The 26165-nt window shown below is 41.8% G+C and overlaps 1 protein-coding gene across 7 annotated transcripts; it reads right to left on the bottom strand.

Moving 5' to 3' along the window:
• Positions 1–1368: 1368 nt before the first annotated feature.
• PARP6 (poly(ADP-ribose) polymerase family member 6) lies at positions 1369–26165 on the bottom strand. 7 transcript variants are annotated; one of them, XM_016428239.2, is made up of 23 exons: positions 25777–26165; positions 21972–22159; positions 21342–21419; positions 20559–20653; positions 20055–20115; positions 19645–19735; positions 19162–19228; positions 18083–18232; positions 16371–16581; positions 15710–15763; positions 13932–14027; positions 13335–13427; positions 12857–12982; positions 11911–11976; positions 10836–10903; positions 9091–9139; positions 8688–8797; positions 7175–7247; positions 6409–6478; positions 3530–3609; positions 2520–2583; positions 2179–2263; positions 1369–1769 (listed from the first exon to the last, which is right to left on the bottom strand). In XM_016428239.2, exons 2-23 carry the CDS (start codon positions 21972–21974, stop codon positions 1667–1669), a joined length of 1893 nt encoding a protein of 630 aa, XP_016283725.1. In that variant the 5' UTR covers positions 21975–22159; positions 25777–26165; the 3' UTR covers positions 1369–1666. The 7 variants fall into 7 exon arrangements, 5 of the variants coding, with proteins under 5 accessions (XP_016283725.1, XP_016283727.1, XP_016283726.1 ...); XM_016428241.2 differs by having other exon boundaries at positions 16431–16581; positions 25777–26162; XM_016428240.2 differs by having other exon boundaries at positions 8688–8800; positions 16431–16581; positions 25777–26162.

Genomic DNA, 26165 nt, shown 5'->3' on the forward strand with positions numbered 1-26165 from the left:
ATATCTTTTATTAAACTTTGTGGATTGTGTAGACTATTTCTCCCCCTCTATTTTCAGTTTAAAACTCTTGATAAGATTTGGAGAGGCTACAAGATATTCTTTCCCAACCTTGTAGGTGCATTCCATGTCTATCCAAGAGCCCATCACTCCTATTCAAATGTAGTCCAAAGTTCAAATGCCCTTCTTAGATATTATCTTCTTAACCAGCAGCTCAGGAACTACATCTCATTTTGCTTCCTGAGAATTCCCCTCCACATCCTCACTGTCATCAGCTTTCATGAGTTTCAAGATATTCTTGGCTTCCCTTAGCAATAAAGGAACAGAAATCATGGGAACTTATGGTCTGGTCTATGATATTCTGATCTACTTACTAAACGAATAACCCAGTTAAAAAAGTAAACTATTTGGCAAGACCCACCCTTAGCTAACTCCTAGTAATCACTTCTCTTTCCTGTTTAATCATCTGGTCTGACTGTTGCAAGCTTTTAAACTTAATGACCTCATCTACCCTTTCCTTTTTGAAAATGGTGACATCCATCTTGGATTTTTTTGGCATCCTTCATTCTATATAACTTCTCAAAGATTATTGACAGTATTTCTGAGATCACATCTCATTTGAGATTAGAGACAACTAATTTTAACTGTTCTCTATTGTCTCATCCATGTGAGAATATAATTTATTCTACCTTTTCCAGTTTGAAAAACATTCTACTTGATGTAGAAAATGGCAATTAGGACCAATTCTGTTCAAAATAAGGGGTCGATATACCACAGGCCCAACTGAATCCTATCAGTAGCTTTGACTTCTTAATGGAGGGGAGAATTTGAAAAGTTCTTTAAACCTGCACCCCTCCTCACCAATGATTTCCTTTCCTTACCATTTGAATCAGGTATGTCTCTGGGGGGACACATGTCAGGTATAATTCTACAGGAAAGGGACTTTAATATCTATCTAGACTACATATTACTAGTCTACTTTGGATAATGATCTGAGAACGTCCATTGGGAGAGAAATGGAGGGCCTGAGAATAGCCAGAGCCCTAGACACTTGACCTGGCAACTCTGAGCAATGTAGGGAACATGTCTGAGAGCATCTCTCCTTTTGCATCTGAAGCAGGATCCAGCATCACATGGCACTACTCCTTTCCCATGAATAAAACTGGCTCCCAAAAGGAAAGTGTAAAAGAAGAGATGTATTTCAAAGCCCCCCGGGGGGGGGGGGACCTCCAGGGGCCCCCACCTTCAGTATTCATGTTCTTAATCTTTATTAACAAAGACTATACCACTATCCTTAGGAATGGTTGTCTGGACTAAAGTGAACACTTGGCCAAGTGCTTACACCAGGCAAACCACATGGACAACATCCAGTCCACAGCACCTTCCATTTTATTGGTTTATTTACAAACAAGGTGAAGTCAACAGGGAAATACAAGGGGTAAGGGTAGGGAGGTGGAGTTAGTCTGGGCTGTCCAGATCTGGAATGGGTCCCAGGCTAATTTCTCCCATGGACTGTTTCTCTCCTTTTTCTTTGCCTGTCCCTTAGGGACATCTCCTCTGGCTCCTTGGAACGGCCTCCCCTGACGCTCTTGGGTCCCACAGTAAGAGGGATTTGTCCTTCCTCCATGTTGGGGAAGGGTACAAGAGGGGTATGAGGGCCAGGGCCCCCTCAGTTTGTGTAAACCTGAGTTCCGATCACACGCATGATTTCCTTCTGGATCTTGGGGTCCTGAGTATTAATGTTGGCATCACCTACTTGACCATCCTCATATCTGCCAGAAAAGAGGTGGTGAGAATGAATCAGTATAATTGTAAGAAAGGTAGGAGAGGGGTATATGAGCATGAGTAAGTGGAAACTGTAAACGAGCTGTCTGAAGGGAAGAATGGAATATGAGGGAGGCACCTTGCCTCAAGAGTCTCTCCTGACTCCTCCTCTCTCCCCCCAAAAAATTTATTATTCTCCAATTTTAAAGGAGAATCAATCCAGGGAAATGTTAAAGTCCTCTTGGCAGACCAACTCCCTCTCCATCCCCCTCCATAAAATAGTGAACAATGCTAAAACTAGTTCCCTCAGATCCAAATCCTTGGTGACAGAAACAGATTTTCCAAGCTGCATTGTCTCCTACCATCAAACAACCCCAATCCCTCTAAAAACTCCCTGATTCACCCTCTCCAACTCACACAAAGAAGAACCGTGTACAGACATGGTCAGACACAGGGCACACCCAGATGTTCCCATGTTTCTGGAGGTCCTTGGACGTGATTACTGTGGAGAAAAGAGCCATGAATCAGACACAAAAGTCCCAGGGGCTATGATCTAGTATGCCCAAGGAGGGTAAAGTTAAGGAGGAAAACATGAAAGAAAAATATCCTGCTAGACAAACCACACTCCTTCCCTTGGTACGATTCCCATCATTAATGTGATTCTCACAGAACTGCTGAAAGGACTTCTCTGTGACCAAAAGGAACAAAAGAAAACAAGAAGGTGTGGAGGCAACTTGGGGCAAAGCAGAGTCACTTACCTTCACAAAGTGCTATACAATTCAGATTCCGACTCTGAAGGAAACGGGACTGGATGGATCGGGTCTGGAAGACAAGCAAATAAAAACAGAGTTGGGTGACCTGGAAAGCATTCTCTGGGAGGAAAAAATAGTACCATCCAGGAGTGAGAGCTACACTGAATTAATCCAGGACTGAAATCTCCCTTCTTCCAATTACCCCTGCTTACCACCACCACCACCTTTGTAACATTAACCCTTACGTAAAAATAAGTGGATAAGTATATGCATATTTTGCAGTGCCTAAATATGCAAATGCACAATAATCTGTCAATTTGTATGCATATGGCCTGCATATCTTGTGTTCTTGGCAAGTACTGTATGTTTCCATATTTCAATTCAATTCAATAAGCATTTATTAAGTGCTAGGTTCTAGGGATTCAAAGCAATAATTTTTCAAGGGCTAGAACTCTCCATACAATCTCCTCTATTTCTAGCCCCTATACCTTCTGGAATAACTGATTCCCACTGCCCTCAAGTTAACTATCATTAATCCCTCATATATTTATAACCCCAAACCTGCCCTAAAAGGAAAACAACAAATAACAGAAGTCTTCGCCCATTTGTCTACAACTATATCACTTGTATACACATAATTTTGTCTGATCTTAAAAACAAAATAGGCTCAGTTCTGGTTAACACATGTATGGAAGGTTGCCTGGGAATATCAGATGCCATAAAACTTAAGAACTATGGTATCATGGATGAAGCATAGGACTTGAAATCATAAATACTCTTGTTCAGATCAGTTCCTTACTAGTTTTGTCCTCCTGAGCAAGTCCCTTAACTTCTCTGGGCCTCAGTTTCCTTATCTGTAAAGTGAGGGGAACAGATAACCTCTAAGGTATCTTCTAACTCTAAAAGTATAATTGTATGATTCTGTAAATGCTGAACTGAATTGAAATTGCTCACAGAAACATCCACCCCACCCATAGCACCTTTATTTGGCCCTTCTAAAGTTCTAGATAGATTACCTGGGGGATAGTGTTCATCCGGTTGTATCTCTGGACTAGCTCATCCTTAGAAGGCATCCTGTGCTGTCCTTTTCCCATTCCTGCCACAGACCAACATACCAGGTGAAATGAGCCCAAGATAAGGAGTCAGAGAATGGGACATGAATTCCTGGGTGTCAAGTGTTAAGAGTCGAGTGAGATGAGGGAGCAAGCTCAAGAATAGAAGAAACAAATAACTACTTCCAGAGAGAGAATTGATAAGTAGAAAAAAGCAAGACATAGTTTCTATATACATATATTTTTTGTCAAATGATACCTTTTCTAGTGCCAGGAGGGGAGAGAGGGAGATATCTAGAAATTTAAAGCATAAAATGCAACTAAAAAAAAAAAAGAAATACAGACAGTCACTATAATCATAGGATGGGGAAAAAATTGGCACTGATCACAGAATATGGCAATATCAGATTTGACCAGCACCTCAAGAGAAGCAAGAGGAAGTTCAGGCTTGTAATAGGAAGCCATAAAATATAAAGTCCCCAAGTGTTACACCTAAAACCCTATCTTCACTGACTACTCCACTAAACATCTCAAAGTTTGTCCAAGAATCCTAAGTGGGCTATATATCCAAGCATCCCTCCTATAAATGGGGTCTAAATCTATGGGAAAGGAATCCAAATGGCTTTGAGCTACCTAAGGATAAGAAAATAAAAACAGAAAGGGGAAGGAGAAAAGGGAGATAAAGAAAGTTCTTGCTAAAAGTTCCCAGGGCCCTGCCCGTGCAGAGGAGTTTTGAATAGGGTAGGAATGGGAATGGTGCCATTAGAACTGATTATATTTATTAGGTGTTACTGGGATCCTTCCCTAACATCCTTTAGTCATCTAGCAGAATTCTCTCTCCTGCTATGATCTGAATTCATGGCCCCAAGGGAAGGTGGAGTTTGTGATATAATTTTTCATGTTAATAGTTGACAGAATTTTAAGGTTTACAAAGCCCTTAACATATGCTATCTCATTTAATTGTCTCTACCACCCTTATCAAGATGCCTGATTCATCATGTAATTATAACCTGAATAGAGCCCAGTACAACAGAAACCTCAATGGCTAGGGTAAAATGCTGTGGATTTATCTGTTGTACTGGATGATCATACACTTCCACCTTCTCCTTCCTCTTCCTCCAATCATCTCTGGTCTTTGTTATAATATCAGGAACCTAGCTCCAAATCTCAAAATCCCCACTGAGAATGAAAACACTATTGTCCACAAGATGTACAATGACAGGGGGTCTGCATGGTAAATAATGAATTAGCTACTCAAGTTCCAAGTCTGATTCTTCTGGAAAAAAATTAAAATAACCTCCTAAGCCCTTGCCAAATCTGGAACATAGAGCAAGGTCACTTAATCCCTACAGGAAAGCCTCAGAAGTAAGACAAGCCAGGTCCCCATTCCACCTTTTATCCTGTACTATATGTCTCAAATCTGTCTGTGATGCTCCTGCCAGTTTCCTGAGGTTAGTCCATGAAAACATGAAGATCATAATGTTTTGATTCTAGGACAGGCACTGTTAGAAGTTCCCCAAAACAGAAATGAACATAAAGATGGAATAACATAGACCTATGAACCTGGGCCATTTATGTTACCAAATCCCTATATATCTCTATATTCACTTAACTTCTATATGCCCACCTCCAATGGCTGGATCAACAAAGACTCCATTAACAAAAAGTAATCCCTTATTCCTAACACTCCTCCTAATAGTAGATAAAGAATCAAATAGGCTTTGAGTTGCCTAAAGCTATAGAATAAAGACTGAGAAGATAGAGGAAAAGGACAATGCAAGGTGCCTGCTAGAGGAAGTATCACAGTTTGGGCAAATGAACATACATCCTCACATAAACCATATGTAGGAAACATAATTACTGATTGTGCCTGTGTTCAATGGCACTGATAACTGGTGTGTGGGGGCTAAAGGGCACTAGTAATGCCTTTCTGAGTTTCTTCAATAACTATTATCATCTCAGGATTATAGCGATAGTACTAAGAATCAGAAAGCCTGGCCAGAAAGCACGTCAGGTTGGACTACTGGCAGAAACCAGGAAACTAGCTATAGAATAAAGGCGTCTTAGGGAAAGCATGTAGAAAAGGAACTGGTCTGAGAAGGAAATTAACTAGGGGACCGAGAACTCCATCAATAAGATATCAGTAAGTCAGATTTATATCCTCAATCAGACAAAACTAGACTCTATATCTCTTCTTTATCCCTGAGATTGCCTTAAATGAATAAAATCCATGCACTAATCACTTCTCAAGGCTAGAAGAGAAGACTTTTGCACTTAATCATAACCTGAAAGTGGCAAAAGATGGTATAGAGGAAATAAAGTAAAAGGCTATTATGTTCCTGTTCTTAAATCATCACAAAGAGACCCTACTCTCGGGTAGTGGCAGAAAGGTGAGAGAAGACTATACAATATCACAAGAGGTGGGTATTACCGGAAATCGACCCTTCTTGGTTTAAAGACACAGAGACATACTATTATCACCAAATACATAGATCTCTAGGCCCCGGCTTCAGGAGAAAGGCATACTCAATTCTACACCCACACTCTCCATAAGCTCACTAGTTCAAAGCTGGACCTGTTCTGAGGCATAGCTGTCCCCTGCCTTAGGGTGAAAGTGTGTAGAAGGCAGAGACTTCCTGGAGATGGCCTCATTGGGAAGAAGAGGATCTACATTTCTTACAATGGATAAGGACAGATCAAGTGCCCATAGAGGGAACCAATGACAAATCCATGTGTCCATGGAGCAAAGTAAGCAGGAGTGACACCACAGACTATATGTCCATGAAAGGGGAAACGAGACATGTGAACAAAGCTTGGGCAGGCATAGAAGGGGGACTACTTACCTGAGTATCCAAAGGAAATACTGGAGATGGGGCTCAGGTAGATGCCTTTGCCATACGCTGCTCCATGCAGCTTGCAGGGAAACACCAGGGTGAGCAACATGAACTGGGCCTCCCCCCCAATGATCCTCCAGGAGGGAGGAGGCCTCCTAAGGTAGCTAGCTGTTAGCTACAAAGCTCATCCCCCTTTGTTCCTCTCCTGACCCATTCCAGGCTTATAAGCATCTGCTTTAGTCAGGAGTTAATTGAGCTAGAGAATAGTTAACCCTTCCATGTCTTGGGGAATAGGGGTAGAGGGAGCAAAACCACTTAGTCAGTCCATGTTCCTACAGGGAACAAGGCCAGGGCTAAGGCAAATGGACAAGAAGAAACACTCTATAATCAATTCCCAGAATCACTGAGGGACAGCGATTTGAACAATCAAATGAGACAAGTCACTGCTGAATCAATAAGCATACAAGGTTCTGCCATTTGCTATAGAATTTTAGCTCATCAATCCTCAAATCTAAAACTAATGGTCTTAATAATCCCCTGATGCATGGGTTCCCCCGATAGATTCTGCTTAGGGCCAAGTACACCAGTCACAGCCCCTATATGACCCTAACCTTCCAGATTCCTTGGAGAAATATGGCTGGGACACCAAGAAAAAGTAGAGTCCCAAGGCTTCAGAGATTGGGAATTAGTAGGCACAGATAGAAGAGTACTCTAGAGTTTCCCTAACACCACAGAGCAAGGATGGTGGAAGGGGGATGGAGAGCCCTGCCCTTACCTGGAGTTTGGTGTAGGATGCATTGACCAGACCATTGCGCAGGATCGAGTGCCAGTTTTCAATGTGGGACCCACTAGAAGGCAGGGGTAGAGGATACAGACCTGAGGTCCTAGTAACAGCCTATAAAAGCTAACAATGCCATCCACCCTCCCAGGACACTCAAAAAGACAGAGAGACACATTCATATGCAGTCACTGAAAATCAGACATACTATCACGGATTCAGCTAGTTCCTATTATGAATCACTCTAAAATGGACTTCTCAAACTCCAGCCCAGATTCACATTCCCCACTGTCTGCTAGACATTTCCACTATAATCTCCCATTATCACCTGATTATCATGGAGCCCAAACCAAATTCAGTGTTGTACAAGGGAAAGAGAATAATGGACCTGGAATCAAAGAATAATGCTGGGCAAGTCACTTCACTCACCTGTAAAATTAAGGGGTTGGACTCAGTGACCTCAAAAATCTCTTCCAGTTTTAATTCTATGATCCTCTATTTTGACTTCCCTATTTCTGATAATAGCACCATCATTCTCCCTATCAGCCAAGTTCAAAACCTCCAAGTTATCTTTGACTCCATCCTTTTAGATATCCCCATAAGCCAGTCATAAAGTCCTATTAATTCTTCCCTCAGTCTTTTGCAATCTCTCTCTATTCCCATTATTCCACCTTAGTCCAGGTCCTTATTACTTTATTACCTCTCAATAGTCTTCTAATCAATTTCCCTGCTTTTAGCCTCTCCTTTTTCCAAATCCATTTTGCATACCAAACTAATATTCCCTTTAAAAATGTTTTTATTTCCTTACACTTCTACTCAAAAACTTTTCAATGGTTCTCCACTGCTAACAGGAAAGTTCAGACTACTTAGCTTCAGGAACTTAAAAGTTCTTCAACACTGGCTCCAATCTATTTTTTCAGTCTTCTGTCCTTCTACAATCCCCAAAATCCTCTAGTTCAACCAGACTCATTTTCTCACCCATTGACCTTTAATCAAACCTCTGTGTTTCTGCCTCTGTGTTTTCACTCAAATAGTTCCAGTCAACTGAAATGACTTCTCTCCCTTTCTATGCCTCTATAAATCCAACCAATACTTTTAAGACTCAGGTTAAGCCCCATCACCTCTGTGGAGCCTTCCCTACCTCAGTCTTCAGTGATCTCTTCCTATTCTAAATTCCTCAGCATCTATCTATAGCATTCACTGAACAATATGATAATGCCTTTAGATTCTCTAGCTAGATCTAGAGCTAAATCTGTCTCATGTCTCCTCACCTAGACTATAAACTCCTTGAGAGTAAGGACATCTATTAGAACTTGTATCCTTTACCAAGATAGTTAAGTGCTTTTTACATACTAAACACTTGATGAGAGTCTGATTACCTGCTGGATGAATCACACAGAACATAAGACACATATAAACAGAACCCTGACATCCGTGACCCCAGGGAACAAATATCCCCTAGTCCCTCCCCCTGAACAGCTTTCCCCAGCCCCTATTTCCCCTCCCTCACTGGAAGGCAAAGGTGCTGCCGTAGAGTTTCTTAGCCGTCCGAAACCGGGCCTCCTTGGCAGGGGGGCTGCTCAGCAGGAGGAACTGGTGAGAGGTGTGCATGAACTTCAGCTGCTGCCCGGGGTGGGGGGGAATCAGGAGAGACAAAGCAGAGACTGAGATCAGGGAGGGAGGGGTGATAGAGCCAAAACAAGCCAGAAGCATATACCTGTATCTCCATGGGATCAATACATGTTCGGGTACCAAGATGATCAATGTGGGATACAACAGATTGCTGACTAAGCCTGGAGCTAGTAGGGTCAGCAACAAAGACAGATCTTCCCTGGCCTGCCACCCCTATCCCATCCCACAAACAACTTATAGGGTTCCAGGGAATTAGGGGGAGAGGGCTGGGGAACACTTACCCTGCTGAGAGGTAGCTTGACAATATGTGATCTGTTGCTGGAGATAATCCTAGGGAGAGACAGAGATGAAGGAAAGAGCATGGAACAAGCATGGAGGCTGGACCAGTCTAAACAGAGGAGTAAAGGAGGTATTCCCTCTAAAACTGATAGGGGAAAAGTACCAAGTTAAGAAGAACTGGAAATTCCTGTGTTGTAGATTTAATGCATGTAAATAACAGTGCTTGGAGGTGCTAACAGATCACACTGATGCTATCTGCTATGCAGCTAACAACTATCGTGAATGACAATATTTAAATACATTCATGGGTAAAGAAGAAGCCATCAGCCAAGAGACAAAACTGCAGAGGAGCTAACAAAGAATGAAAAACAGAAAAATGGGGTAAGGTTAAGGAGAGAACAAAAATAGGGGGTGTGATGGGTTGGTCTAAAGAGTAAAGTCCAAGAGAGAAGCTTCCGTCAGGCTCAAAAGTCCAAGGCTTAGGGACCATTCTGCGTCAGTTTAAATGTCTTCTCATTATAGATGCTCAATAGATATTTATTTTTCTACATTAATAAATGAGCCTAAATGAGACTAAAGAACTAAAGTAACCCGTTTTCTTAGTGACCGGAAGACTGAGAGATACCCTGGACCAGAACTGAGGGAAAGAGAAAACTAGAAAGTCAAAACAGAATTCTTAGGAAATCTGAGAAGGGCCATATTGGAAAAGGAGTCAGATAAAAACATTCAGATTCTTGGTATCAAGCATACCAAGAAATTTTTGAAAGAGACCAACATCATGAGTTAAATATGGCTGAACTGTTTCTGATCTGTTCCCCTGATACAACCTAACATTGTGCTACTTTTGAGAAGAGATGGGGGGTCTCAAGTGTTCAGGAGACCAGGATAAAACATTAAATCATTATGGGAATATCCTAGTAAGGAATTCCTAGGCTATATGGGATGTGGTTTTCCACAACCATTTGTAACTAATGGAAATTGGCAGAACCTTGACTTGTAAGCCCTTTTTCAGAAGGGAAGGCACTGCCTGAGCCTGAGCCCCTAGACACCCTGCTTCATACTCCACCATTTGGAGAAGACGGCCCACTCTGGGAAGAAGAGACCTATGATGATATGGAGGGAAAGAGAGGAAAGATATGCCTCCCCAAGTGTGTGGGAAATATATATATATATAGCAATGAGTACTAGTATCTACATATAGCAAGTACTTAAACACCTACTATATACTTGATTAGTTTCAGAACTATCTGTAGAGAGCTTGTAAAGAAGCATGTTAAGTTCCTTATAGGAGCTAAGTTTCTGTAAATCAAATGGAGATAAAGGTAATATATTTCTGTCAAGATGGGAGTTGTTAGGAGCCAGGTAGCTCAATGGATGGAGAGTCAGACCTAGAGAAAAGAGGTCCTAGGTTCAAATCTGGCTTCAGACATTTCCTGGTTGTGTGACCCTAGTCAAGTCACTTAACCCCCCCCCCCATTGTCTAGCCCTTACCACTCTTCTGTCTTGGAACCAATACTCAGTATTGATTCTAAGACAGAAAGTAAGGTATTAAAAAACAAACCAAAAAAAAAGGTGGAAGCTGTTCAGTCTCGGGACTTATTTTGGTCCAGGAAGAAAAAAAAGCCTTCATCCATATCCATCCCTCCCCTCAGAAGAAAGGAAATGATCACTATATCCACCCCCCCCAAAAGGGATTTGTCTCTGCTCTCTCGTACCCCCCAGGAGGGAGTGGTCACTGCATCCATACCACTGCAGGAGAGGGTGGGCCAAAGGATCCAGCTTGTCCATCTGTTTCTTGATTTCCAGATATGAGCCCTATAGAAATAATATCCACAATATTATCTCCCAAGGAAAGGGAGAAAGATTTCATACTGGTGAATATATCTGTAACAGACTGATTATCTCTTTAGTGGCAAGACCCTGGAGCTGGCAAGGAGCAAAGAGATATCAAATGATAAATATTTATATATTTCTCTGATGCTTACTCATGAAGAAATTTTCTCATAATAATCTTACAAAGTAGATAGGACAAATGTTATCATCTCCATTTTACAAAATAGGAAAATCAGACTAAAGTTAAATGGTATTCCTATAATCACACAATTAATAAAAATATGAGAGAGAGGATTCAAACTCAGGTCTCCTGATTCTAACTCTCATGCTTTATCAATAACGCTGTTCTTCTAGACATGGTTATTATATTTAAAAAATCTTTACCCCAAACAGAAAAATAAACTATACATATGAAAATAACTAGAGATGCTTATAAAATATACAAGTGAGCCTAACTTCATATAAATTAAAACTAAACTGAATCTCATTTTAAATAAACCACTCCTAATTTATTCTGGATTTATTTGTGGGGAGAAGACACATGTAACATGAATAAAAATTAATCTCCAAATATTCAGGCAAGAAATCATAGATGGGAAGGAATGGATATGAAGGAGAAGGGTACAACATCTGGTGAGGAATAAGCTCAAGACAGAGACTTCTTATGTTTCCTGGGGCTGGCCTGTTCCCAGAGACATGGGAGAAGGGTCTAACTCTTGTTATCTACCAAAATCTCTTCCCTCTAATCTAATCTACCCCTCATTTCCCCTAAATGATCAAAGGATAATTCCATCCTTCCATTCCCTATCCTGAATATTCCTAAAGTTATGAATAACATCTAGAACATACAGAATGAAGAAATGGAAATAATAAAATATAAGAAAAGTTGAAATACATGACAGAAATCAAGGAAAAGAAAAATGATGGCAGAAGCTGGATGAAAACAGTACAGAATGATGATGCATGTATAGTCAAAGGATCACATGTACCTGGGTCATCTCCCGAATGGACATGACACTGTCCAGAGCTTTCTGAAGTCGCTCGTAGTTCTTCTTCTGTGAAAGTCAAGGAAAGGGGAAGAGCCACATTTAGAAAAAAAAGAGAATCAAGTATTGGGAAGGGAAAAGTCTCACCTCAATTTAAATGTTTTAATCTCTAAATTTAAAAAAGTCCCCACCCTCAACATTGAGTGCCTACACAGGATATAAAGCCACAACAGTCTCATAGATTTAGCATTGAAAGAAACCTCAAAGATCATCTGGTCTAACCTCCACAGTTTTAGAGATAAGGAAAGGGATAAGCGGTCCTGCTTCTAGTCATGTAAGTAGTAGATAAAAAATATGGATTTGAAATTCAGGTCTTTTGATTCCAAATCCAAATCTAACACTTTCCACTGTACCATACTGCCTTTTCAAAAAAGTATAAAAGTAAAAATTATATTCTTTTAGACATGTCTGTATATTTAAAAACCTACATACACATATCTATGTGAAACTTATATACATTAACTGATAAATTTAGAGGAAAACCAGAAATTGGGAAAATGTCCAGGCAGTCCACAGTAGCCATTCTATTTAGTGGCTAAAAGTTGGAATTCAAGTCAAACCTCCCCAATGGTGGGATCTGGACCTCAAAAGGCATGCCTGAAAGGAACAGTCTTTTACACTTACCTACTTGCCTATTCTCTTGACAATGAAGAAGCCAAACCTGATTTCTCTATCTCCTAGTACTCTAGCTACTAGGCTTCCCTAGTTCCTACAAGGGCAAAAATCCTTCTTTCTCCACTCTCACCCTCTCATCCCCCACATCAGGCCCCTGATATCCCCTATGCTCCATTATCTTCTATCTTCCTGGACAATGAATCTCCTATTCTGCCCATCTCCATGGTTCATGAAGGCTGTCCTGCCTTCTCCTCCTATCCTCAGTCACATTTACCTTGGGATTGAAGGCGAGAGTCTTGGGGTCACTGGGATCCACAACAGAGGGGTAAGGCTCAAAGATGATGCTTTTTCTGGGAGATTCTAATGCTGCCCGGCACATAGCCACCAGCAGATCCACCACCTCAGTAGAAGGGAAAGCAGAGGATCAGATAGCACAGGATAACTTTCCAGTATTGGAAACCATATTCCAGTCTGCTCTCTTCTGCTATTTTTTTTAAACCCCCACCTTTTGGCCTAGTAACAACTCTAAGACAGAAGGGCAAGGGCAAGGAAATGGGGGTTAAATGATTTGCCCGGGGTCATACAGCTAGGAAGAGTCTGATGCCACATTTGAACACCGGTTCTCCTAACTTCAGGCCTCATGCTCTCTACTTTGCCACCTGGATGCCCCTCTCCTCTACTTTCTGAAGGTTTAGCCCCCTCCTGTTATTCCTTACTTCAACCTTGTCCCCACTCATTCCACCCTTTCCTACCTCTGCTCCCGTAGCCACCTCCTCTGCAGCTCCAGACATGACCCCCAGTGTGTAGAAGGAGAAGACACAGAGCTCTCGAGTACACACAGCTGGCTAAGGAAGTAAGGAATGTGTCAAACAGGCAGAGAGGAGGGGAACTGAATAAGGGAAGGGATTCCTCCCCCAGTCTTGACCTTGGAGGCGATTAAGAAAGAGAATCTGGGGTTCTTTTAACTATCAGTCACAAGAAATCAATGAATGCAGTCTTACTTAAATTAATGATTCACAGTCACAGTTCAGGAGTGCTGCTGCAAGGCATTAGATCTCCACTACAATATACATTAGGACCCAAGATATAAAAACATATCCTAATTTAGGCCCCTTTAAAACTCTAGATAAACCAGCTACACCACTGAATACCAGAGCTTGGGCAAGAATGAGAAATAACATTAAAAAATGTGTGTGAGCTCCAGGACAGACTCTGGAGACTATGCAGGGGTCCACTCCAATACTAATGCTCTGGGGCCAGGCCTCCAGGAAAATAAATGTGTTTTCCAGGAATTCTACTTTTGATGTTAGTCTAAAGAAAGGGGAATGAAAAAATAAAGAAGATTATACCTTGAGCATAGACCCATTCTGGAAGACATGCTGCTCATCACACACAACGCAGTACTCATTCAGTGTCGGAATCCGCTGCTCTGCATACTTCATAATCTGCAGGGTAAAGGGAGTAGAGCCATATCTTGTCAAGGCACTGAGATCCCTCTCCATAAGCATAAGTCTATTCACCCACCCATGCATTTACGGATTGGAGAAACAATCTGAGAATGGAAGGTTTGTTCTCTTCTTCCCTATTTTCCATACTTCCCCTTCTATCACCTCAGCACCTAGGACAACACCCCATACCTGGGTATAGCTAAGTTTACTCTAGGGCACTATCAAAAGTTCTGTGGCCATGTGCCCTAGAAACTCAGTTCAACTTTCATAGGGAAAAGTCAATTTGTCTCTCCATCAGTTAACACTAAAAAATTAAAATCTCTATGGACAAAGAGCTATACTAAAAACTGTTGTGGGAGATATCCCTACATCTTGGAAAGCTTACTGTCTAAGAGAGAACCACCACCAAAACTAGAGAAATTCCTTGCTTAAAGAGCTTCATAAATGCTTTAATATGGATATTCTGTTCAAGAGCATTTTTCCCAAAAAGCAGCAAACACTGATTTCATGATATCTGTGAAAAACTATGGCATGGAAAGAGAAAAAGGGTTAAATCGAAGAAATTACTGAATACCTACTATGTGCCCAGCAGTGGGAGACACAAATCCTTGCTCTCATGATATGTGCAATCTAGTACAGGGAAACAATATAGTGTGGTAGAAAATGTAGTAGACTTAAGAGTAATAAGGCATAGGTTGGAGTTCAGGCTTCACTACTTATTAGCTTGGACAAATGACTGCTTCTGTGAGCCTCAGTTTCCTAATGGGCAAAATGGAAGTGACAATATTTACAGTTAGGTGGCACAGTAAAAAGGGCATTGGAGCTGGTATTGGGAAAATGTAGGTTCAAATTTGAACTCAGATCATTAATAGCTGTGTAACCTTTAACTCATCTGTTTCAGTTCCCTTATCTGTAAAATGAGGATATCACCTACCTCACATGATTGTCGTGGAGATAAAATGAAATAATACTTATAAAATGCTTTGCAAACCTTAAAGAACTATATAAAATGCTAGCTACTTATTATTATTACTATCTATTTGATAGGGTAATTGTATAAATCAAATGGGATAACAGAAAAGCACTTTATTAACACTAAAGCACTATGTAAATGTACTTATTTATTCCTTCTACAGATCTATGATTTTGTTGGTGGAGATATTCCTACTATCAATGAAGATAACTCCTTTGAATCCAGGACTTCCCATCTCTAGGCCTAGCTCTCAATTTACTGAGCCACCTAGCTGTCCCACATAAATAGAATTTTGATAGAGAATTCCCAGTGAAGGGAATAATGTGAGTAATGGTATGAAAGCAAGAAAATACAAGGGGACACAATGAAAACAGAAGTGCAAGTAATGATGGTCTTTGGGAAGGTAAAAAAAAATACTGGAAGGCAAGGAGTCATATACTAGCTTGTATTATTTTCTAATTTTTCATGTGAGTTTTATCTCTCCAATGAAACAGTAAACTCACTGAGGGTAATGATCATGTCTTCTTTTTTATTCCCCAAAAAGTAAGTACAGGAGGTGAAGAGAGAAGGAAGCTGGATGGAATAAGGGAACATATGAGATAGTGAATTAAATGACAGAGTATGCGGTTCAAATATGGTGGAAAAAATTAAGTCCAACAATGGGAAGTACTTGGAGGGATTTAGACAAGAGCCCAAGTTTGTTTACCTGGACAAGAAATCCATACTCCAGGGTGGGAATGTTCTTGCAGTGACCACTGACCTGGCAAGGAAAAAGAAGGTCCCTGTAAGTCTTCTCCACAGCTGGAGCTTAGGGTACTTACTCTAACCCCACAGAATTTCCTTTGGAGCACCAGATTTGTAGCCTACTTCAGAGCTGGATAATTCTAGGATTCAATCAGTAATTCTAGATCTGATAGTCCAGAGGGCATTAAGGTATTTGTTAAATGGCTTTTGTGGAGAAGGTGATATGATCTCTACCCTTGCTCTTTTAGGAAGGAAAAGATAGAGAAGAGAAGCCACTAACTACAAAGCTTCATCCCAATCCCATCATACAGTAATATACTATTTTATATCACCACCCCTCAAAAGCTCTGTCCCTTCTATCTGATGGTTTGGCACCATGAAAATCAAAATAGAAATGAACTAGCAATAAAACTTTAACATATTTTTCAACTGCCATGTAAATATATCCCTCCCCTCAACCCTCTCATCTCCTAACCCATACCATTCAATAATTCATGGCACCTCAGAGATGAGATATTTAAGTAGCACAAAGCCATATGAACCTAAATCTCTTAATCCCATGAGCTATTTTCCCCATTTCCACCATTCCAATACCCCAACCAATTCCTTCCCAGACCATGTACCAAGGGAGAGGTCCGTGCTGGGGGAGGGAGGCCCACGTGCTGGGGGCAGGGGAGACCTGCCTGGGGGCTAGGAGGGTAGCCAAACACTTCTACTTTGGGGTTCTTCATGGTACAAGATATAGAGCGGTTCATGAGGCGCCCAACACGCAGTTCTGGCACACCCAGTTTGCCCTTCAACATGGAATCCTGGATAATGGGGAAACTGGGGGACCTGAAGAAAGAAAGCAAAGGGTAAAGTGCTATAACAGGGACCTGCATGAATCCCAGAAGAGGGAGACAGGCAATTGAGACCTAAGTTAATGGCAAAGTTTGGCATGGCAAAGATCCCAAGGTCTGAATCGGAACCTAAGTGTGAGATAATCAAATCAATCTTCTCTCTCAATCTCTCTCTCTCTCTCTCTCTCTCTCTGTGTATCTCTGTGTGTGTGTGTGTGTGTGTGTGTGTGTGTGTGTGTGTCTCTCTCTCTGTCTCTCTCTCTCTCACTCTCTCCCTCTCTCTCCTGACTGCATAAGCTCTTATGTCTCGCACCAGAAGCCCTAGATCAGCAGAGCCCCTGTCTAAGTCTTTGTAATAAATGGCCAACCATAGCTAGCACCACATGACCAGGAGATTTTTTTTAAAACCCTTACCTTCCATCTTACAATAAATACTGATTCTAAGAGAGGAGAGTTAGGCAATGAGGGTTAAGTGACTTGCCCAGGGTTACATAGCTAGGAAATGTCTGAGGCCACTTCTGAATTTAGAACTTTCCATCTCTAGGTCTGGCTCTCAATCCACTGAGCCACTTAGCTACCCCCAACCAGGAGATTTCTGATAATACCTGTTACATTTATTTAGCCAATACTGAGTGGTTACTATATTCAAAGAACACAAAAGAAATACTTATACTGTAGGTACTAGGTGTTTGTATTCCAAAGGGCCAAGTCCTTAAGTTTCCTAACAGTAAGACTGGGGCATTATATTGAACATGATACCAAGTTTTATCTGTTAATTCCCTTAATAAAGTCATTTCATAAGGTACATGGAGCATGGTTGGTTTCTGGGCATCCAAAAAGCACCAGCAACAGAAACATAAGCTTGAGAACAAGGAATGGGAAACCATGTGAGTCAACTCAAACTGACTGGTTTCTATACTCAAAGATAAAAGATTGGGGAGGGAGTGGAGGGTGAGTATTTACAAGGTAGGATGAGTATTTACTCCCAATCTTATTTTTCCCAAAGATCAGAAGGATAAGAAAGAGTGGAAGAGACAGGACCAGAAGAAAGAGTAATAGAAAGGACATAAGGGATAGGAGAGTCACATATTAGATTACTAGAAAGGACATAAGGGATAGGAGAGTCACATGTTAGATTACTAGAAAGGACATAAGGGATAGGAGAGTCACATGTTAGATTACAGGTGAAAGAATGACAAAATAGAGAGAAGGAAACAGAAAGAAATAGGTACTGAGAGATAGTGGATGAGTTAAAATATAGGTTCCTTGAGAGTAATGCCTGTTTCATTTTTTTATTTTATATCCCCCAGTAGTAAGTGCAGTTCCCAGCACATGATAGGTGCTTTAAAAATGTTTTTTTATTGATAGTATCAAAAAACAAAAGGAAAGGATAGAGTACATAGGCCCAGGAGGTAAGGATCATAGAAAGATGTAAGAAAAATCAAAGTAGAGTAGGAGAGAACAGGAAGAAGGACAGAGCTTCCAGTTATACTCACTTGGGGATAGGTGAAAAGATGCTGAGGCCTGCTCGAAATTTCTTGATGGTGCCACTTGCCTTGAACCAACTGTGACGCTTCTCCTGCTGAGTCTTCAGGAAGTCGTTGCTGAGATGCTTCCATTGTTGGGATGTAAACATTCCAAGGATCCTCAGGGAGAAGGAAAAACAGGTTTGAAGAGTATCAATAAAAAAGGGATCATCAAGGATAAAGGACTAGATGAATAACATATCAATCACACCTGGATTTCTAGTTTAAGTGGCAGTTTGAGATCAGCACTTGCAAAAGACTCACATCTTAACTCTAGTGGCATACAGAAACAATGCCATTTACTGAGTACTCAATAAAGAACCCACCCCTATAGTGACCCCAGGTCTGATGGCCTCTGCTCAATGGGAATAACGCTTAGGAGGCTATCCTGTTAAGAGATCCCTGGGGTGAAATTTCTTTTGTAAGGCATCTGGAAACTGGTAGTTCATACCCTAATTATTATCAATGAGTGATTGGGTATAAGTGCAGTACAATCCAGAAGGGACCACCTTGTTTAACCTCTGTATGAATAATATAGAAATAAAGGAAAATTGGAAAGAAGCTTGAACTTTGGTTAAAAGTGAAAGAATGGGATTCAGGCAGGAGTTACTTTCATTATATCATTCTCTTTCCTTATCTAAACTCTTGGTAACCTCCAAAAGGGAAAACAAACAATTGGCTTATCAATCATTTGACCTATAGGGTTGTGACATACTTCAAATAGTTAAAGACAAAGTCAAAAAAAGCAGATCTGTTAGAATCACATCTAGGAGGGAGAAATGGTCCAAGACAGACTTTATATTCCTTACTCTTTGAAAACAAGGACCAGACTTTAACTCCTACAATCCCAATCAATGCAAATTAAGATGCATTCAAGTCTAACTACTGCAAGATCCCAGCAATTCCCACTGGCTTCAAGGATAAAGAAGTAGTCAATGTCTACTAAGAGCTAGTCATCTCTCAGAAGGAAATTTTTGCCCAACAACCTACATATATGTCCATCCACCGCCCTCCTATCTGGTAACAACTAGAAAGGCCAGAATTCTTACTTTTTCAACTGAAGACCCAGTCCAAACCCTTCTTTATTAGACGGCTGAAAAACCTCAATTGATGGTTCTGCAAAAACAATATTTAAAGTTGTATCCACATCCTCCTAGGCCCCAAAGAACACAAGCTACACAAAACAGGATGGGAAGGATGGGAAAGTACAGAAATATAAGAAGGGTCTCAGGGCACAGCTAAGTAAAAATGACTTTCTCAGTCACTTAAGCAAAGCTGGTGCAAGGGCTTTTAGATGATAAAGAATAAAGGGAATACATCCAGAAAAGGTCTGAATTATCTAATCCCAAGAGAGCAGCAAAAGGGCTGAAAAGCAGAGAACTAAGATAAAATAGGAGGGAGAAACAGAGAAATTGTAAATTTCCCATGCTTTTGTTAACCTAGGACCTGAAAAAAGGAAAAGAACACCATAGACAAGAAAATGCAGACTGAACCCACAAAAAGGTCCCACCCAGCCTAGTCTCTGCTTTTACCAGGCCCATCGAGGTACTGAGAGAGTGAAAACCGCAGCCTCAACACAATGGGCTCTGTCCGAAGGACCTTCCAAGCTGTGGAGACTTCCTCCTGGGAAAGAAGAGGTAGAGATTGCTTTGGTCACAGTCTTGATCATGCCAAAGAAGGGAATGGGTGTTCAAGGGGTAGAAGATATATATGTATGTATTTTATAAATATACATAAACTTGATATTTGTCACACATACACATGTATTACATACAAATGCAGGCATATGAACATACCCACCATCATTTGATGAGAGTCCAAAGAATGAGGGAGTTCAAAGCACATGCTCTGAATGGAACACACAAGTGATATGACCCTCCCCCTTTCCCCTCAGCTTGGGAATTTTTCCAACATGCTCTGAATAAAAATCAGCATCACTTACATCAAGGAAGCTGATGTTGATGTGGAGGTCAATGTCCACATCATCAATGGTTCCATATTCTCTGCAGAAGCACACATGGCTAGAAGTAAGAATCTAGGGGTGGTGGGGATGGGAGGGAGAGTTGGGGCACAGGGAAGGCCTAAGCCTAAGAGACTAATGCAGATGAGGGGGTAGAAGGAAATAAGGATTAATCTGAATTTTCTGCCCCCAAGTCACTCATTTAATGAAGACCCCTTTCAGGGGCAAAATTCTTACCCTGGGGTCTGTAGAACCACAAAGGGGATCTGTAGATAGGTTTCAAGGGGTCTATGAATTTGGATGGGCAAAAAAAAAAATACATCTTGATTTTAATATAATTGTTTCATTTTCAGCATTTAAAAACATTCTGAGAAGGGATCCATAGATTCCATTGGGGTCTGACACAAGAAAGGATTAAGAATCCCTGTTCTAGGGGAATCCTTTGAGGAAAAGAGTTCTGCCTCCCTCCAACCCCACTCAGCCCACCTGATGGACACTGAGTTCTCACTATAGATCTCTTTCACAGCTTCAATGTCAGCATCAAGCTGTGGATGTCGGTATAAATCTGCCGCACAGCTCCCCTAAATGGGCAACATACAGAGGGAGAAGGAGGAAGAATAAGCAAAAGAAGACAAGAAAATGAAGACTTTAGGGGTAAAGAGTAGGTAGAATCTACTCAGCAATTTAAGCCATAGGGATATAAATGTGGCAGACTACTTGAGGGACTCTATCAAGAGATACTGTTTACCCCAGGAAGTCTGGTACTATTAATGTGCTATTAATTCTACTATCAGTCCAAGATTCACACATTCTAAGAGCCCCTGGTTTCCCCTCTGGGCATTAGATCACAGCTTTGGTACTAATTCCATTTCTCTGAATGGTCCTTAAACAAGTTAGGTGAGAGAACAGGGATATGGGATGGAGGGTAGGTGACTGGTATGCTAAAGAACACAGAGAATTCAAGCAGGTTCTGTATGAGGAAAGTCTCTATCACCCCTATGTTTTGGACTCTGTTCAGAGTAGTGATAATTCTCAGGAATTGGGAGCAAGATGATCATTGAACCCTGTGATTAGTGTGATAAGTGACTGGCAAAACAGATTGGTTATTTCTATATACCACCATAGGGACTGTCCCAGCTCTTTTAACAACAAGCCTGAGTTAAGGAGAGAATGACCACATGACCATGTTCTGAATCTAGGATTATTAATGGTATGAGATGTGGCCATTGTCATACCTTTCAGCCATGGGTTAGTTAGGCAGGCCCTCACCTGTACTCCATAGAGAAATTCCTCAGACTCATTGTCCCCATCTGAATCATCATCAGTCCAGTACTGGCTTTTAATGTCCTAGAAGTGAAGAACAAGGGTACAAACCTTGGAAATGGGCAAGAGAGGGTACAGGCACAAGAGAGACCCAAAAGGTAAAAAGCCTCTCTGTGGTAAAGAAATTAAGCCAAGGGGCAGAAGGGACAGAGATGGGAGGGGAAGGGAAAAAAAACTCACAGATAACTCCTTTTCTATGGTTGATATCTAAGCTCTCCTAATTCTCATCTGACATTCCTTAGATTCCCACTGATATTTCTTAGATTCCCACTGACATTCCCAAGATTCTCCACTCCCCCAATCCAAGGATCTAAATCCCTTTCCTAATGCTTTTGTCTTTCCTTATCCTTTCAGTCTCTCCTCCAGCCTTCCCTAGGGTAACCCTCCTTAGTTCTACCTCATTGTTAAAATCCCTCATGTCCCACCCTGCCTTCTCTCTTGCCCCATCCTCTCTACCATCAGACATGGGGAAGGGAGAGGATTATAGAAAAAGCCCAAGTCTACATAGGATCCACTAGGCCTATATATCTCCCAAAAAGGTAGCTCCACATCTGCATCATGAAAGCAATTCCTCACCATTGGGTCAGTGGCTCACACACACTTCCCAGGCAGCACTAGGTAGTGTCCCTCCATGCCACCAACTGAGGTCAGCAAGATGAACATCCAGAAGACCATACAAGGAACAGGAGGGAATGATGTCAGGAACTGACTGGAGATCAGCCAGGGATAGTGGATTCTGTCACCGTGGCAACCAAGTCACTGCCCTAAAGAAGGTAGACAACTGTTGGTTACATCACTGTTCCACAGCCTGAGTCAACATTAGCAGGCATGTAAGTACAAACATACTTACAATCATCTTTACAAAATGTACATGTACAAGCATATTCATAAGTATGTGCAGTTACAAATTTACTCACATACATGTAAACAGCACTTGTTGATGGAGAGGAAATCCCTTTGAAAAATATAAAATGCTACAAAAATGAAAAACATGATGGCCCATTTAAGTTCAAAAGACAGGGAAAGGGTCATAAGTAGCTCATCAACTCCAGAAGCCTAGATGCCTAATCCTATGACATACTCTAAAGAATCACTACCCTTTATGATTAACTCAGGAGTCAGCGGGGGATGGAATAGGGCCAGTATCAATCATATTACTCTAATCCTTCAGTCAACTCACCCTGAAATGTCCTTATATCATCAGAGCCTCTGCCCTAAAACTTTTAGCTCCTTCGCACCCTAATCACATTGAACATTCTCTGAAGAACACGAGAAGACAAAGTCAAAGGCGATGATCCTACGCCTGTCTAGATGTTGAACACACAGGACTCAAGAGTAGTCCCTACAGAGGCAGCAGAAGACTAATTTCTGGAAGCAAGTGTAGCCCATACTGACTCTGATGATCCTCTAGTTTATAGTATCACCCCCATCCAAAAGGACTTCAAGTTGCTGATGAGTACAACAGCTCCAACCCTACTAAAACTCTCCCTCTAGAACAGAAGTCATCAGTTTTTAAATACCTAGGGACCTCGACAGCAAAGTGAGGACAGAACTAGCCTTAGAGTAGAGCTAGAAAGTGTTCCCATTGCTCTAGGTCCATACTGGTGAGCACATGGCACACTCATGCCCCAGTGTGAGGGGGAGGGCTGCCCCCCTCCCCCTCTCCAAAGCCCCCAAGGGCATTTTTCACATGCTCTACCCCTCTGCCTTGTAGCCCAATGTGAGCCCTTCCTCCCTCCCCTGTCTGGGGGGATACAGGGTGGCTCACAAGCAACTTGAGGGCGGTTTGGGCACACAATCTCTAAAAGGTTTGCTAACCCTGTTCTAGGTTAATAAAGGACCTTCTGAATCAACTTCAAAAGCTGCCAAAAACATATACCCTCTACCTTGGGAATAGCCCACTCCAACTTCTTTCCCTACCCCGATGTGGGATTTGTGGTATAACCATGAAATAATGTACATAAAAGTACTTTTTAAACTATAACCCACAATTAAATGGAAATAAAAAGTATGACTGGATCTAAATACTGTCTTAATGAAAAGGCCCATCTATGATATTTGGAATATGAAGCATCAGAAAGGCTTCCTCTGCCCCAGTATTTCCCATATCACCCTTGTCTGAAATACCACCATCAGAGTTCCTTCTCTTGCCTTACTGATTTTCTTCTCTAAACTCCTCTTTTAAAACTTAAGTCCCTCTGAAAGAAGAATATATTAAATTAATACCCATTATTTTGGATTATAATTTGTCAGGTCCAAAGAGTAATCAAGCTATAAGATAGCACAAGTCTTCCAGGAAAATGCTTATTGGGCATGTCAATGTATATATTTAACCAGCCTTGGGTATGCCAGGATGTTGCCTAAGTTTCAAGAATATAAAAATCTTGGGGGTGAAAAAAACAAAAACACAAAAGAGAAAGGAGAGGTGAGAATAAGGGTTTATAAAGTGTCTATCATGTGCCAGACATGTTGCAAGGGTTTTTTAATATATATGATTTCATTTGATCCCCAAAACTTTGCAAGTAGGAAAAAAAAAAGAAAAAAGCAGAACATGGAAATAATCAGGACTTTTGTCAAAATAAAATAAGATACTCATTCATAACAAATTCTAAATAATGTAAAGTTCTATGTATTATTTTTTAATTGTTTTATATGAATGGTTGTTAATTACTAAAATGTAAACTTCAACAAAAAAGGCAAGAGGGAGTTAAACTGTTCATAGGGCAATCATCCCAGGAAAAATAACTCTGTGTGCCATTATGATTTAAAAAAAAAAAAGGAAAGAACCCAGGACTCAGAGAAAGTGGAGGGAGGAAAAGAAAGGAAAGAAAGAAAGAAGGAAGGAAAGAGGGAAGAAGGGGAAAAGGGAAAGTACTTAATAAGCTCTGGCTATGTGAAAGAACAAGAAAAGTATACAAGTGAAGATGGGGCCAGGAGGAGTGAGAAATTGTTTAGGTGGCTAAAGTCTTATTAACTCAAAGCTAGACCCAAGAAACAAGATATAAGTGGAAAAAGGAAGAGAAGCTATAAAGGATTTCCAAGCAAGATAGAAAACATTTTCTACCCATGTGTCTATACATATTTATATCTGTGTGTACATATATATAAATGGGAATCCTAATATCTTCAGTTTAGTGCTCCCAGGCCTATTATAAGCCAGACATGCCAAGTTATCATCAGTCCAGAGTTCTCAATATATGAAATGAAATACCCTAAGGCATCTATCACTATTTCCCCATTAATAGACTCCCTAGAATAATAGATAACAATAGTCACTTCCATAGTACTTTCCAGTTTGCAAAATGCTTTAAATATGTTATATTAGCCAGCCCTGTGGATTCAGATGTAGCATTAGACTTCCAATTCTATAGGTTCTACTGTAAATGTTCCATTTTGCCCTTCAGGGTAAAGGAATTGTACAGAATATTTCAAGATTTCTCTAAGAAAGGGATAAAAGCCATCAAAACTATCTTGGGTCCAGAAGTCTGGGGAGGTGCTCATCTGCTATTCCCTTTGTAGACCTCAGAAATATCTGTCCTTTCTGACAAGTCAAAAGAAAGGCCTTCTTAGTGTGCAAGAATCATCTTGATTTAGAGTTCTCTGGATCCCATTAGATTGCAAGGGCATGGTGCATGGTACTTAAGACACAACGATGAAAAATGGCAGTCTCTGTCCTCAAAGAGCTTACAAAGAAGGAAGAGACAAAGTACTTAGACAAGTACTTACGATGGGGAAAAAGTACACTGAAACATGGATTTTGAGGTAGAAGATCCTCAGAGGTCATCTGGTCCAACCTATTATTTTATCAATGAGCAAACGGAGGCTCAGAGGAAATAAGTTAACTTGCCCAAGGTCACATGGGAAGCAGGTGGCAGAGCTGAGACTCAAACCCTGATCCCTGGCTCCAAATTCTGTACACTTTTCCCACTACACTAAATATAAGCTAAATCAGAATGAGAAAAGTACACAGCAGAAGTGAGAGAGAGAAGCCTGAAAGCCTAAGGAGGGAGGGATCTCCTTTAATTGAAGGGGTCACAAGAAGGCCTCCAGGAGAAGTCATCTGAGCAGGGCCAAGAAGAAAAGGTAGGATTTTAGCAAAAAGAAGAGTTCCTTCCGTGGAAGAAGGTGCAAAACCCCCAGCCTCACTCACTTCCACTAAACTCCTACCTATCCCCGGAGGGCGGCCCCTCCCGTGGGCTCCCGCGCTGTCTCCCTGGCCACCCCAGCACCTGGGCCTCAAGCCTTCCCCACCCCCCCACACACATCTGTCCCATCTCCATCCTCCCCGCCCGGTCTCCATGGCAACCCCCGTGAAGGCCCTCCTCCTCCTCCTCCCCCTCCTCCTCCCCCTTTTCCCCCCTCCTCCCCGGCGCGCACTCACCAGTCGCTCGCTCCCGACGATCCCGGGCCTCGGCCCCGCTGCTCCCGAAGGATGGATGACAGCCTGGGGGCCCGGGGCTCCCAGGGCTAGGGGGCGGGAAAGCAGCGGCGCCTCGGCCCGGTCCGACTCGGCCCTCCCCGCCCCCTCCTCCTCAGCTCCAGCTCTCAGCGGGGCGGGGGGAGGGGGGGGTAGAGGGCGAGGTGGGGCGGGGCGGGGCGGGGAGACCGCAGAGGCCGCGGCGGCCAGCGGCAGGAGAGTTCCCCCCTCTCCAGTTCTCCCGCTCTCCCTCCCCGCGGCCGCCCGCCCTCGCTCGCTCGCTTCGTTGTTCCTGTCAGAGGCGCGCCGGGCCGGGCCGGGCCGGGCCGGGCAGGGCCGCTTTGCGCATGCTC

This window comes from Monodelphis domestica, chromosome 1 (assembly GCF_027887165.1).
Source record: "Monodelphis domestica isolate mMonDom1 chromosome 1, mMonDom1.pri, whole genome shotgun sequence".
Classification (NCBI taxonomy): Eukaryota; Metazoa; Chordata; class Mammalia; order Didelphimorphia; family Didelphidae; genus Monodelphis; species Monodelphis domestica.

Bases quoted from the DNA above. Each gene is read 5' to 3' on its own strand.
- PARP6 (XM_016428238.2), bottom strand. The intron at 19,229-19,644 runs GTAAAAGCAGAG...TTGTTTTTGCAG, and splicing joins TCAGTACCTCGATGGGCCTG to AACCATCAATTGAGGTTTTT. The intron at 15,764-16,370 runs GTACATGGTCTG...TTTCCTTGCCAG, and splicing joins CAGCACGGACCTCTCCCTTG to GTCAGTGGTCACTGCAAGAA.